The sequence below is a fragment of the Nicotiana attenuata genome, unplaced genomic scaffold (assembly GCF_001879085.1).
Source record: "Nicotiana attenuata strain UT unplaced genomic scaffold, NIATTr2, whole genome shotgun sequence".
Classification (NCBI taxonomy): domain Eukaryota; kingdom Viridiplantae; phylum Streptophyta; class Magnoliopsida; order Solanales; family Solanaceae; genus Nicotiana; species Nicotiana attenuata.
Window position 1 is genome coordinate 259,094 of NW_017670306.1, and position 14,771 is coordinate 273,864.

Here is a 14,771-nt window from a genome sequence, read left to right on the forward strand (position 1 = left end):
AAGTCAATGGATGGGTTAAAGGTTTTGAGGTTGACAGGAATGGATCAAACAGTCTAGAGATCACACATCTCCAATATGCTGATGATACTCTAGTTTTCTGTGATGCTGAAGAGGAGCAGTTGAGGTTTTTGAGGATCATCTTGGTTTTGTTTGAGGGAATCTCAGGACTCCACATCAACTGGAGAAAGAGCCATATTTATCCCATTAATGTAGTTTATAATATGGAGCAACTGACACTGGTACTGGGAGGAGAAGTAGGGTCTCTACCTACTATTTACCTTGGGATGCCTTTGGGTGCAAGATCTAAATCCAAAGAGATTTGGAACTCAGTTATTGAAAAATGTGAGAAAAAGCTGTCAAGATGGAAAGCACAATATCTATCAATGGGGGAAAGGCTAGTTTTAATCAACTCAGTTTTAGACTCACTTCCTACTTACATGATGTCCTTGTTCCCAATTCCAGCCGGAATTATACAAAGATTGGACAAACTCAGAAGATCCTTCCTTTGGCAAGGGAATAAGGAGAAAAAGGTATACCATTTAGTCAAATGGAAATCCCTCACAGTGGTGAAAAGGCAAGGTGGTCTGGGAATCAGAAACTTGAAGAATCAAAGCAAGGCTCTCAAAATGAAATGGCTATGGAGATATTCTCAAGAACCCCAAACCTTATGGAGCAAAGTGATCAAAGCTAAATATGGTGAGGAAAATAACTGGGTGTCAAAGAAAGTCAGCACATCATATGGAGTTAGTGTGTGGAAATCCATCAGGGAACTTTGGCCTACAATGAAGAATCACACTTTCATAAGAGTGAACAATGGAAGGAAAACATCATTCTGGAATGATAACTGGTTGGGACATGGATGCCTAAAGGAACTCTACCCTGATATGTTTGGTTTGGCACAAAACCAACAGAAGACAGTAGCTGAAATGTGGAGTTCTCAAGGTTAGGAACTCACTCTTAGAAGACAGTTGAATGACTGGGAGATAGCAAGATTAACTGACCTCTACAAAGTCAAGCTGGATGCATTTAAAGGTACACAGGAAGGGGTGGATTCACTTTGGTGGCAGAGGCACAACAGAGGGGTCTATCAGGTGAATGCAGCATATAAGATTTTGAATCAAAATGATCCACAGATACATGATTGGCCATGGAAGCTTATATGGAGAACCAAGATTCCCTATAAGGTAGCTTGTTTCACTTGGCTACTAGCAAAGGAAGCTGTCTTAACCCAGGATAATCTCACAAAGAGAGGGTTCTCTTTGTGTTCAAGATGCTTTCTATGGGGGGAAAATGCTGAGACAGTTAGCCATCTATTTCTACACTGCAAGATAACAGACCAACTATGGAAAATTTTTATTAGTCTTAGGGGTATATCATGGACAATGCCCTCCAAGATTACTGAAGTTCTTCTTAGTTGGGAAGAAGCTGGAGCTGAAGCAACTAACAGAGATAGATGGAGGACTGTCCCAGCATGTATCTGGTGGACAGTTTGGAAGGAAAGGAATGCTAGATGTTTTGAAGACAGAAGCAACTTAGTGCAGAAGATCAAACTCAATTGTATTCTTCTTTTTTGTTTTTGGTGTAAACAGATTTACACAGAAGATACGCTGTCAATCTTAGACATACTAGGATCTTTCTAGGATTGCACTCTAGCACATCTAGTTAGCATTTACCTGTAAATAGGGTTTTCAGTACAACCTATGTACTCATTCTATTAATATATACAAATGTTATCAGTTCAAAAAAAAAAAAAAAGTGGATATTTTACTCAATTCATACTAAAAAGCGAATGTCTTTCTTTGTGCCAAGCCAAGACAGGAAATTCAAGATTAATTTAATAGGTTTTTGATGTCATGAATGTTACACTTTTATCGATTGAAAAGAGAATGTTTTACTGATTGAGAAGGGATGGTTATATCTCTCACTTGCCAATTGAAAGAAATTGTTTGTTTTTGTCAGGGGGCCTAGGAGGATGCTGTGTGTCATGGATGCAATTCCTGCTTCTTCTGTTGAACCTGGGGGTGTAGCCCCTACGCAGACAGAATTTGTCCCTGTGAATGTAGATTCCTTTCCTTCCCTTCCCTTTTTTAGATCAAAATCAACTCGCATGGATAACTTCCCATCCGGGCCTTTACCCAGTCAAAAAGATGAAGTTTTAAGTTTGAAGAACAAGGCTCCTAGGTGGCACGAGCAACTCCAATGCTGGTGTCTTAACTTCAATGGCAGGGTAACAGTTGCTTCCGTAAAAAACTTTCAGCTAGTTGCTTCTCGAGGTGATGGAGCTGGACAGGAACATGAGAATGTTGTTCTCCAATTTGGAAAAGTGGGAGAAGATGTGTTTACCATGGACTATCAGTATCCTATCTCTGCATTTCAGGCATTTGCGATCTGCCTCAGCAGCTTTGACACCAAAATTGCCTGTGAATAATGAGACAGGTGCTTTTTGCTGTCACCTTTTACTCATCATCATTTGATTTTCATGTGCTCATTTTAGTATATGATACTGTACTGAAGTGAGCAGTAGCAATGATATGATTATTAGAAAGTGTGTGTTTGGTGATCCCAAGGAACAACCTTCTGGTGGGACAAGACATGTTTTCAATACCACTGTACTATTTGGTAATTATAAACTGTTAAAACGACTGTCCAAGGCTTTTGATTATAAGTTGTATGTATGTACACAATCTCTTTTCTGGAAACCCCAAGTATTACTTTGTTTGCAGATGAACCATTTTGTTGCCTTTTAAGTATAATGATCGATGGACTGGTTCATGCAGGTTCTGCAAGATGTATTGAGGCTTTCATGCTGGCGTTTGCATAACCCCCTGTGTCTGTTGGCCACTGAACTAACACCCAGTTGAATTGCAGCAAGTTTGTTCTTTGCTGAATTAATCGCCCGGGTTTCCTGTGCTTGGACCCTTCTCTTGTTGCTTTTTGTAAATAGACATATGCTTCCCAGTTTGGTTCTTCTAACTTACTGCTTTTGTTAGCTCGCTACCAGATTGTACTTGTGATTACTTGTTGTGCCTTACATTTCTGAATTTTTGTTTTTTCCCTTAGAGTTCAAAACTTTTGTAGTGCGAGCATTTTGATGCCTTTATCAACGGTAGTATTTCTCTTTTGGAATAATGCCTAAATGTAATTGCAATATGCAAGACGAGATATTTGTGGAGATAGAACACCAATGTAAGGCTGGTGACACTTTTTGCCAAACACATTGCAAAAACAATCAAGAGTGTGCATTTGTGATGACATACTAGACTGTATACCGGTTTTTTATTACAACAATATCAATAGATACTGGCATTAATTATTTGGTAGGAGGTTTCCTAATTATATCCTACATAGTGGTACTTAAGTCGGCTTCTCTCACAAATGGAAAGGCAAAACAACATGTTTTTTCTTTTTGCTTGACAAAGAATGAATAACAACTTTCAACAAAAGATAAGACTCGGGGTTAGCTGCAATATTGTGTTTAGCACTATATTACTTGATTGAACATGCTTATAGAAGGAATTTTGGTAACATCCATATGTGATGGAACTTTTACAATGAGAAAGTGTATATAGATTGTCTGCACCAGGAGTATACAAAAATATTAAGCAGTACTTTCAAACTAGTTAGGATCAACTGCATATTAGACCGGCGATAAGCTGATCTCTTCTTTTTTTTTTTTTTTCTGAATTCTAGGAAAACCCGCAGCTGCTACCCTTCGCGTGAGCGCTCTGTGCGCACTGGATAAATCCCCCACTGTGTAATAGCCTTCAAACCACACAGGGAATGTGAACCGCACTAGGCAAGCCCTGCGCGACAGGCTCGACCCAGAAGGCATTGAGGGGGGATCGATCCTAGATCATCTGTATGGATGATCGCCCTCCAAACCAACTGGGCCATCCCCGAAGGGATACCGCTGATCTCTTTGATAATATAAGATGTTATATTAATGAAGCAAAATTAAGGGGTCGTTTGGTATGATGGATAAAAATAATCCTGGGATAATAATTTAGTATCGCCTTATCCCTTGTTTGGTTATTAATCTTGGAATAAGTTATCCCAGTACTAAAAATAGTATCGTGATAACTTGTACCTGCCAAAGGATAGAATAGTAATCCCAGGATAAAGCAATAAAATTGACTATTTCAGAATTAATACAACATGTCAAACAGTCAATAGGAAATAATACCAGAATAACTAATCTCAGCATAACTAATCTCACTATAACCAATCTCAGCACAACACGTCTTCAAACAAAACCACCCAAGGGTACTGGCAATAAAACAAAAGATGAGCAGGCCACCTGGGAATTTTGTAGTTAGTTGGGACTAGTTTCTTGGGGATTTATCTAGGGATATGCTTACATGGGAAATACAGAGGGGTTTTATTGTTGCGATTTTAGCTAGGGACTTTTTCTTGGGGGGATATACTTGTGGATTTTCTCACCTGGGAATTTATTTAATACAAAATTAGTTGCTAGTTACATATTCGGAGAATCCAACAATTCCAAAAAGATGGGTGGACACTCTAGCAAACCTGCTCCTACACCAGAAATTCAAATTTTATATACATGCACTTCACTAATAAAGGGTTCTGTTTCTCCCTTACAGAACATCTTTTATTCCATTCTAATTTCTAAGCAAATGGTCCACATGATGCATTAGGAGACGGTCGTCTCTGTCCTTGCTGTATTGGGGAAAATTGTATTTTATATATATGGTGACGTATCAGGACACGTGGATTGGTCAAATGGTCAATGAATCACAATTAGACACGATTCAAGAATTGTAAAACAGACACGGGCAAAGAAGGAGGAAGAGGCACGGGACATCAGATAAGTAGCATGGCGCCCGTACCTATTTAAATCATTTATATCCGGGCATCAGAAGGAATGAATCTGGTTATAAAAAAGAGTGCAGATACAGCATTTAATACTCATTAAATGCTTGTGTAACGTAGCATTCAATGTCTTTAATTATTCATAATAGCCTCATTATGATTTGGGCATAACGTACATTCTCAAAGGTACCTATAAAAAGGAGATATATGATCAGTTATAGGGGACACGAAAGACTATTGAAATATACATTGGTATCATTTGTTTTTCTTGATTATTATATTGCTACTCAGAATTATTTCCTTTTATTCATTTCTTTGATTATCAGTAACCCGAGTTCTTCTAAATTCTAGCTTTGACTAAAATTCTATTTTTTAGTTAAACAAATTGGTTCCGTTACCGGAAATCTGATAATCTATTTCCTCTTTGCCTAACTTTCCTTGTTACATCAACTATGGCAAACAACAATGATAACACTCAAGGAAACCAAGAAAATCAAACAAATCAACAACATCAGGGACATCTGCAGGATAATAACGCATTAGTTCCTTCTCCACAAGGTTCTCCACGACGGTCTCGTGAAGGCACTCCTGAGGGGTCTCATACAGATGGACAAGCTCAATTCGAAAATGTGGAGGCTATGGATGAAACTTTACAAAAACTTATCGCCACACAGGTCAATAAAGCTCTTCAAGCTTTTGTCAGTCAACTACCTGTTGCTCCACCCACATCTACTCCAAATAACAATACTCTGGAGAACCCTCGCTCTGGGCTAATTAATTCAGGTAGCGGAGGAACCCCCAGCGAGACACAGGAGGGAGAACCAGGTAATTTAGTTAATTCTGATTTACAAAATCTAGTACTAACATTGCGAAAACAGCTCAAGGAGCAAAGTGACCGCATAGAGCAGATACCCGGGGTGCCGCCTGTGATCAAAGGGGTAGATATGGATAAGTATTCTCAACAGCCTTGGAAGCCAAGTGCTGCTCCTCTCCCAATTCCAAAGAAGTTCAAACTGCCTGATATACCAAAATACGAGGGAACAACAGACTCACGAGACCACGTTACTGCATTTACAACAGGCGTAAAGGGCAACGACCTGACTAAGCAGGAGATTGAATCAGTCTTAGTCAAAAAATTCGGTGAAACGCTCACTAAAGGAGCGTTAACATGGTATTCTCTTTTACCCAAAAATTTGATAAATTCTTTTGCTGAGCTTGCAGATTCTTTTATCAAAGCACACTCGGGAGCTCAAAAAGTTGAAAAAAGAATGGAAGATATCTTCAAGATCAAGCAAGGAGACTTAGAATTGCTTAGAGAATTCGTGGACAGATTTCAACGTGAAAGAATGACATTGCCACGTGTACCTGACAACTGAGCAGCCATAGCCTTCACAAGCAACTTGAATGAGAAAAGTTCAGAAGCTACGAGGCGACTCAAGGAAAGCCTCTGAGAATTTCCAGCAATGATGTGGAATGACGTCTATAACAGATACAGTACAAAGATGAGGATTGAAGAAGATATTACTTTACGACATAAAAAAGAAGAAAAAGTAAGCTCAAGACGTGCAGAAAATGAAAAAAGATCCGGTAAAAACAGGTACGATCCATACATGGGACCTGCGGGGAGAGACTCACGATCAAAGCAGGACAATCAGTGGTACGATCACAGATCATAGAATAAAGAATTAGGCTCGTCTTCAAGATTTGGGAATGATCGAAACACACACGAGCCACGAGATGATGATAGGGGTCTGAAGGCAAGGTTTGGAGGTTATAATTTCAACGTGAGCACTTCTGAACTCGTAGCTATTTTAAGAAGCATGGGAGATAAGGTACGGTGGCCAAAGGAAATGCGATCGAATCCAAACAGACGAAACCCTGATCATTGGTGCGAATTTCATAACGATCACGGGCATAAAACAGAAGATTGCAGGTTTTTGCAAGGTGAAGATGATCATTTGCTAAAACAGGGGTATCTCACTGAGTTATTCAGTGAGAAAGGTAAACAAGCATACATGAAGAACAGGCAGGAGCCTCCAAAGCCACCTTCACCCAAAAGAACTGTCAACATTATAAGTGGGGGTGAAGATATCAATAGCGTGTCATATACTGCAGCAAATAAGATTTCCAAAGTAACAATTACTCACGGGAAGCGGCTGCGGCAAGTTTTAGAAGAAGACAACAACATTCAATGATGCAGATGCAGATGGCGTGTTAACCCCTCATAACGATGCACTGGTAATATCTTTAATTGTATGCGATACTAATGTAAAACGACTTTTGATTCCGTAAACATTATTCTGTTAAGAGTATTACGTGAGATGTAAGCTGAAGAAAAAGTAATACCAAAGGCACATACTCTATCTGGGTTCGATAATTCCAGCGTCGTTATAAAAGGAGAGGTAACGCTCACCACATTTGCTGAAGGAGTCGTCAAAGACACAAATTTCCAGGTAGTAGACATGGAGATGGCTTACAATATGATTCTTGGGAGACCATGGATCCACGAAATGGACGATGTTCCTTCAACTTTGCATCAAGTCATTAAATTTCCAGCGCCATGGGGAATATGTCAAATCAGGGGAGATCAACAGACATCTAGGAACATCAACTCCGTGGCAGACTCAAGCACGAAGGGTGAAGAAAAATAGCAATTACAGAATTCAATTGAGGATAACATAGCGTCAACCTCAACTGAACAAGAACAAACAGATGTAGATTCAAGGCCCGATTCCATTCAAGAACCAGAGGAAAATAAAAACATCAAAACGGCGATAGAAGAGCTGGAGGCTGTGGTTTTGTTTATACACTGGCCAGAGAGAAAAGTGTATATAGGAGCTAATCTTAGCCCGGAGGTGAAGCGTAAGTTAATTGAATTTTTAAAAGCTAATGCAGACTGTTTTGCTTGGTCCCATTCTGACATGACAGGGATACCACCGGAGTTGATGACTCATAAATTAAATGAAGATCTATCATATCCTCCAATCAATCAAAAGAAAAGAAGGCAGGGAATTTTCAAGAATTAGGTGATTCAAGAAGAAGTCCAAAAATTGCTAAAAATTGATTCTATTCGTGAGGTAAAGTATCCTAACTGGTTATCTAACACTGTTGTAGTTCCAAAGAAGTGGCGAGTTTGCGCAGATTACACAGACCTTAATAAAGCTTGCCCGAAAGATTCTTTTCCATTACCACACATAGATCAATTGATTGATGCAACTGCAGGTCATGAACTTTTAAGTTTTTTAGATGCATATTCAGGGTATAATCAAATTAAAATGGATCCAGGAGATGAAGAAAAAACTTCCTTCATAACAGATAGGGGGACTTACTGTTACAAAGTAATGCGCTTTGGTCTAAAGAATGCAGGTGCAACAGATCAAAAGTTAGTTACCCAAATGTTTAAAGAACATTTAGGTAAGACTATGGAGGTATACATAGATGATATGCTCGTTAAAACTCAGCATTCAGGAGATCATATATCGCATCTGTCTGAAGCGTTTAAAATTTTGCAAAAATATAATATGAAGTTAAATCCTGAAAAATGTGCATTGGTGTGGCATCAGGTAAATTTTTAGGTTTTCTTGTTTCTAACCGTGGTATTGAAGTGAATCCTGCACAGATTAAGGCTATTGAAGAAATCCCTGATATACTTTCAAACAAGAAAGAAGTTCAAAGATTAACAGGGAGAATTGCAGCCTTAGGAAGATTCATTTCTAAATCATCAGAGAAATGTTTTAAATTCTTCTCAGCCCTTAAGAAGCAGGACCAATTTGAATGGAATGAAGAGTGTCAACAAGCACTCAGGAATTTGAAAACGTACTTATCAAATCCACCTTTGCTAGCCAAACCAAAGGCTGGGGAGAGACTTCTCGTTTACTTTGCTGTTTCAAAAGTTGTGGTAAGCGCTGTTTTGGTTTGAGAAGAACAAGGTAAACAATTCCCTATCTATTATGTTAGTAAATCTTTGTTAGATGCAGAGACGCGATATCCTCAGTTAAAAAAGCTTGCACTTGCATTAATCATGGCATCTAGAAAGTTAAGACCTTACTTTCAATGTCATCCTATTGTTGTAGTGACTGCATATCCTTTACGTAATATATTGCATAAGCATGAATTATCAGGAAGGTTGGCCAAATGGGCCATAGAGTTAAGTGAATATGAAATCACGTACCAACCTAGAACAGCAATAAAATCACAAGTATTAGCCGATTTTGTGGCAGATTTTAGCCAGGGGATGCAATTAGAAGCAGAAAAAGAACTGCAAGTTTTAAATGGTGCTAACCCAGGAACTTGGACTTTATTCACTGATGGCTCATATAACGTAAAAGGTGCAGGTCTAGGGGTTGTCTTGGTACCACCTACGGGTGAAACTATTAGACAAGCTATTAAATGTCATTCTATAACTAACAATGAAGCGGAGTATGAAGTTGTGATTGCAGGTCTAGAATTAGCACGAGAACTTGGCATAAATCAAATTATAATCAAGAGTGATTCACAACTCGTGGTCAATCAAATGCTGGGGACTTATACAGCTAGGGAAGCAAGGATGCAGCAGTACTTAGAAAAGGTACGGGAGTTGATAAAGCAATTTCAAACCTGGAAAGTCATACAAGTACCAAGGGATGAAAATGTTGAAGCAGACACCCTAGCTAATCTTGCATCTACAGCTGATGGGGCAAGTGATGCAAGTTTCTCAGTTATAAATTTATTTCACTCAGTTCTCGATCCTGATAAGAATGAGGTAAACTTTAATAATTTAACTTGGGATTGGAGGAACGAGATTGTTGCCTTTTTGCAGTATGGTACCGTCCCTGATAATAAGCAAAAAGCCCATGCGCTGCGAAAAAGGCTGCTCGGTACTATTTAAAGCAAGGTAATTTATATCGAAAAATGTTCGGTGGTCCCTTAGCAAGATGCATCGGACCTTCGCAAACGGAGTATGTAATGAGAGAGATACATGAGGGGCACTGTGTTAATCACGCAGGAGGGGAAGGTCACTGGTAAGAACCTTGATTAGAGCAGGATACTATTGGCCTAAAATGGGAGAAGAAGCAGAAAGTTTCGTGGTTAAATGTGATAAATGCCAAAGGTACGGTAACAATATGCACATACCCGCAGAATAATTACATCCAGTCATTGCATCGTGGCCATTTATGAAATGGGGAATGGATATAGTAGGGCCATTACCTCAATCGAAAGGACAGGTAAAGTTTCTGCTCGTACTTACTGATTATTTCACTAAATGGGTGGAGGCAGGAGCATTTAAACAGGTGCGAGAAAAAGAAGTCAAAGATTTTGTTTGGCGGAGTATCATATGTCGATTTGGTGTACCAAAGGAAATCGTATGTGACAATGGCCCTCAATTTATCGGAGCTCAAATTACAGAGTTTTTTGAGAGTTGGCAAATTAAAAGGATTACATCTACACCTTATCATCCGGTGGGTAATGGGCAAGCAGAATCAACAAACAAGGTCATTATCAATAATTTAAAGAAGCGATTAGAGGAGTCAAAGGGTAACTAGCTGTGACGACCCAAAGGTTCATCACCTGTTTCCTCATCCGTTCCGTGCTTCCGAGGCCTTGAAAACCTCATTTTTACTTGCCTCGATTTGCGTGCACAGTCCGGACGCATAGCCGGAAAGCTTTTATGTTGAAATATGTGAATTCTGTGAAAAATTTGAAGAATTTTGACATTAATATGATTACAGTTGACTTTGGTCAACATTTTTGGAAAACGGACCTGGACCCGAGATGGACGGTCCCGGAAGGTCCGTAGAAAAATATGGGACTCGGGCATGTGCCCGGAGTCGAATTCCGAGGTCTAGAGCCCGAGAAATGAATTTTTCTGTGAAATTATTTTTCTGAAATTAATAAGGAAAATGGAAATAAAAATTTATTAAAAAACTGTGGTATCGGGCTCGTATTTTGGTTCCGACGCCCGGCACAAGTCTTATATATTGTTAAGCGTTTTCTGTGAAGTTTGGTCGAAATCGGATGTCGTTTGACGTGTTTCGGACCTAATTATCTAAAGTTTGAAGTTATGATGTTTGAAATGAAATGATGAGTTTGTGGCTTGATTCAATGATTTTTATGTTATTTTGGCGATTTGATCGCTCGAGTAAGTTTGTAGGATGTTATTGAGTTAGTGTGTGTGATTGGTTAGGAGCCCCGAGGGCTCGGGAGTGAATTGGAGGTGGTTCGGGGTGTTTTTACACTTAGGAAAGGATCAGATTCTGCTGCATTTTTACACAGGCATTTTGTTCTTCGCGAACTCGGCCTCAGGCTTGCATTCGCAGTTCTTTGGTCTTCCCCTCTTACGCATTCGCGTCCTACTTCACGCGATCGCGTAGTTCTAATTCCCCCTCCTTCCCGTTCGCATCCTCACTATCGCGAACGCGTAGCTTTACCAGCTTCCTCAACGCGTTCGCGTGGCCCCTCACGCGTTCGCGTATAACAGTCCCTGGACCCCCCAACATTTTCTTCTACGCGTTCGCATTCTATTTCACGCGTTCGCGATGGAGTGTCCAGTTTACCCTTCGCGAACGCGGCCCCTTTCCCGCGAATGCGAAGGGCAATTTTGCCCAGCGAATTTTTAAGTCCAAAACAGAATTAGTAGCTCGGGATTTAGCCATTTCTTCACACGAGCTCCTCTCCCTAACACTCCATAGGCGATTTTGAAGAGCTTCTTTCTCCATAGCCTCTTAGGTAAGTGTTCTTAACTTCTTTCCCNCCTCACTTTGATCATCATAGCACTCATTCGAATAACCACCACCATCATTGTTGTTGTCAAATTGCTCACCATTACCTTGAGGTTGTTGTTGCCCTCTTTGCCTCCGTTTCAACATAGAGACACTCTCCATTGCATTGATTTGGCGCGGGTTTTGGACTTGTTGCAATTGCGCCTCCGCCAATTGATTCTTGGTTGTTGTAAGTTCGGCAATAGCTTGGCCATGATTGTTCAACTCCTTGTGCAAGTGGATGACCGTGGGGTCACCTTGGGGCACATTCGCTCGGCTTTGCCATGCCGAAGACGTGTCGGCCATTTCATCAAGTACATCACATGCCTCTTGATAAGAAAGTTTCATAAAGTTCCCTCCGGCCAATTGGTTCACAATGCACTGGTTCGTGTTGTTGATGCCCCGATTAAAGGTTTGTTGTATCATCGACTCGGTCATGTCATTATTAGGGCACTCCTTCACCATTGTTCTATATCTTTCCCAAATTTTGTGCAAAGGTTCCGTTGGCATTTGTTTGAAAGCTAGAATCTCATCCCGAAGAGCCGCCATATGACTTTGAGAAAAGAACTTGGCAATAAATTTGTCCGCCAATTCATCCCATGTGTGAAAAGAATGATTTGGAAGCCTTTCTAACCAGTCCAACGCATCACCCCTAAGAGAAAACGGAAAAAGCCTCAATCGCAACGCATCCTCTGACACGTTTGTTTGTTTGGTGCCCCAGCATGTATCTACAAACCCCTTCAAGTGCTTGTATGCATTTTGATCGGAGGCGCCCGTAAAATACCCTCTTTGCTCGAGCAAGGTCAACATGACATTTGTGATTTGAAAGTTCCCCGCCCGAATTCAGGGAGGAACAATGGCACTCGCGTACCCTTGATTTGGTAGAACTCTTGGGACTGCTCTTGGCGGTGGCGGAGGAGGGTCTGGAATAGGATTGTTGTCATTTGCATTGGCTGACGGCCTCTACGTGGAACTTGAGGTGGTTGAACCTCTTTGGGCTCAAGATCATCTACCTCCTCCCCCGCATTCATGTTGCCAAGACGCTCGTTTGCATTAAGAGCCATAGTACCTGAATGATCGACACAAACAAAATTAGTAAACAAGAAGGAAAGAGAAGCAAAACACAAAACGAGCTAAACAGATAGTCAACACCGTAAGCTCCCCGGCAATGGCGCCAAAAAAGTTGATTACTGCCGACTCAACACTACACTAAGGTAGGAAGAGCGGGTTGCAACAGCCTTTACCCAAATAGTGGTTCAGGATCGAATTTCCACAGGGAGCTAGTAATGGAGTTCTATTGTCTGTTTAGTCTAGAATTGCAGTTGTGCTTCTAATGTCACTTTTAACATCCTTGGTTTTGATTCTTATATCTACTATTATAAGACTAATGTTTGAAGCTAAATTATGCTACGGAGATATTGCTAAGTTGTAATTAATATAGAGAAAGGTACTAGGGTCGTGGCATTGCCTAGGTGGCTAATTAACGGGTAAATGCTACTAAGGGTAAATTGAAATATTTGGGGCTTACGCTATAACCGTTGCTCAATTGTACCCACTCTCACACCTCTCGGTAAGAGAGTGATTTTTCCCAATTGACTCTCTCGAGACCAGTTGGGTAGGCTAATTAGAGCAAGCAACTAGGGTTCAAGTAGGGTAATTACTCTCTCGAGGTTTAACCCATTAATTGGGACTACCATTTCCCATGGGTCCATCCCAGTTCCTTGTTGGGTCAATTTTGGGGTCATAGACTCTCTTTTTCAAGAAGAGTTAAACCCACCAAGCTAGAATCAGTGTTTGCAACCACCAATCCTTAGTTAAAACCTAAAATTAACCCAAATAGCAAACACCCAACATCAATCTATCCTTAGATGGCAACACCCATCAATTACCCATACTAGGGTTGAGCCACAACCCTAGATAATGGTTTAGCTAGACATAATTAAAGAAGAGACATAAGAATTAGAAGAAAAACTATACATAATAATTAATTACTGATAAGAAACGACAAGAATCTATTGAGAAATTAATGCTAAAATGCCAAAATAGGCTAAAACATCAGTTCTCACGAGCGCAGCTCGATATCTGGTACAAAACTTAACCTAAAAATGGGAAAAATATCTATTTATAGTGGCTGGAAAAACTGGATAAAAATACCCCTGCGGGGTCAGCGCGGGCCGCGCAAAAAGGTAGCGCGGCCGCGTTGGCTCTTGAACTCTTGAATTTTAACTCTCTGAAGTTGAGGGACGCGGACCGTATGAAAGTGTAGCGCGAGCGCGGGAGCTCTGGCGCGGACCGCGTAAGTGTGACCGCGGCCACGTGGCTTGTACTGGTCCCAACTTGCATCTCTCTGAATCTCTCCAGTGCGGGCCGCATGATTAAGTGGCACGACCGCGTGAGCTGAACGCGGGCCGCATAAATCCAACCATGGCCGCGTGGTGAAAGTCCTGAATTTGCACTTCTCTGAATCTCCTAGTGCGACCGCGTGCACTTTTGTGCGGTCCGCCTAGGCTCTTTTTCCATCTCTTTACTTGGCCTTTGATGCTTGAGCAGGTTTCACTCCGTTTTGAGCCGATCTTTGACATTTCAGTCACTTTGTTGGTCAAACCTGCAATCAAGCACAACGTGTGAGCATTTTGGGATTATTTTGTATCAAATTATACTCAAAGCATAGGCAAGTAGGGGCATAAAATACGTTAAAATCCTACTTATCAAGAACCAAGCACACGATTCATGCAAGCTACACAAGAATCTAATGACGAAGAGATGCGGGTCGATTTGGATCTACTAGAAGGCAGGAGAGAAGCTGCATTAATAAGAATGGCAGCACAAAAACAAGTAATAGAACGATACTACAACAGGAAAGCACGCCTCAGATTCTTCAAAATTGGGGACTTCGTGCTTAAAAAGGTTTTTCAATCCACAAAGGCAACCAACACGGGTAAATTGAGTCCAACTTGGGAAGGACCCTATAGAGTTCGTGATATTGCAAGCAAGGGAGCATATGAATTGGAGACAATGGAAGTATTGCCTTCGCATTGGAATGTTGTTCATTTGAAGAGATATTACTTCTAAGGAATACCCACAGTCAGGTATCACCATTTTACGTTTAATTTTTTGAATTGTTAAAATTTTACTAACGATTTTAGATGATAGGCAAAAAGCTAGCCCGTACTAAATGATGAGTCATGACCTGTAAGGCAC

General features: G+C 40.6%; 1 protein-coding gene across 1 annotated transcript; it reads left to right on the top strand.

Moving 5' to 3' along the window:
* The first annotated feature begins 1,382 nt into the window (after positions 1–1,382).
* On the top strand, positions 1,383–2,436 carry LOC109237548 (tubby-like F-box protein 3). The gene is made up of 3 exons (XM_019403869.1): positions 1,383–1,473; positions 1,590–1,661; positions 1,938–2,436. Exons 1-3 carry the CDS (start codon positions 1,383–1,385, stop codon positions 2,426–2,428), a joined length of 654 nt encoding a protein of 217 aa, XP_019259414.1. The 3' UTR covers positions 2,429–2,436.
* The last annotated feature ends 12,335 nt before the right edge of the window (positions 2,437–14,771 follow it).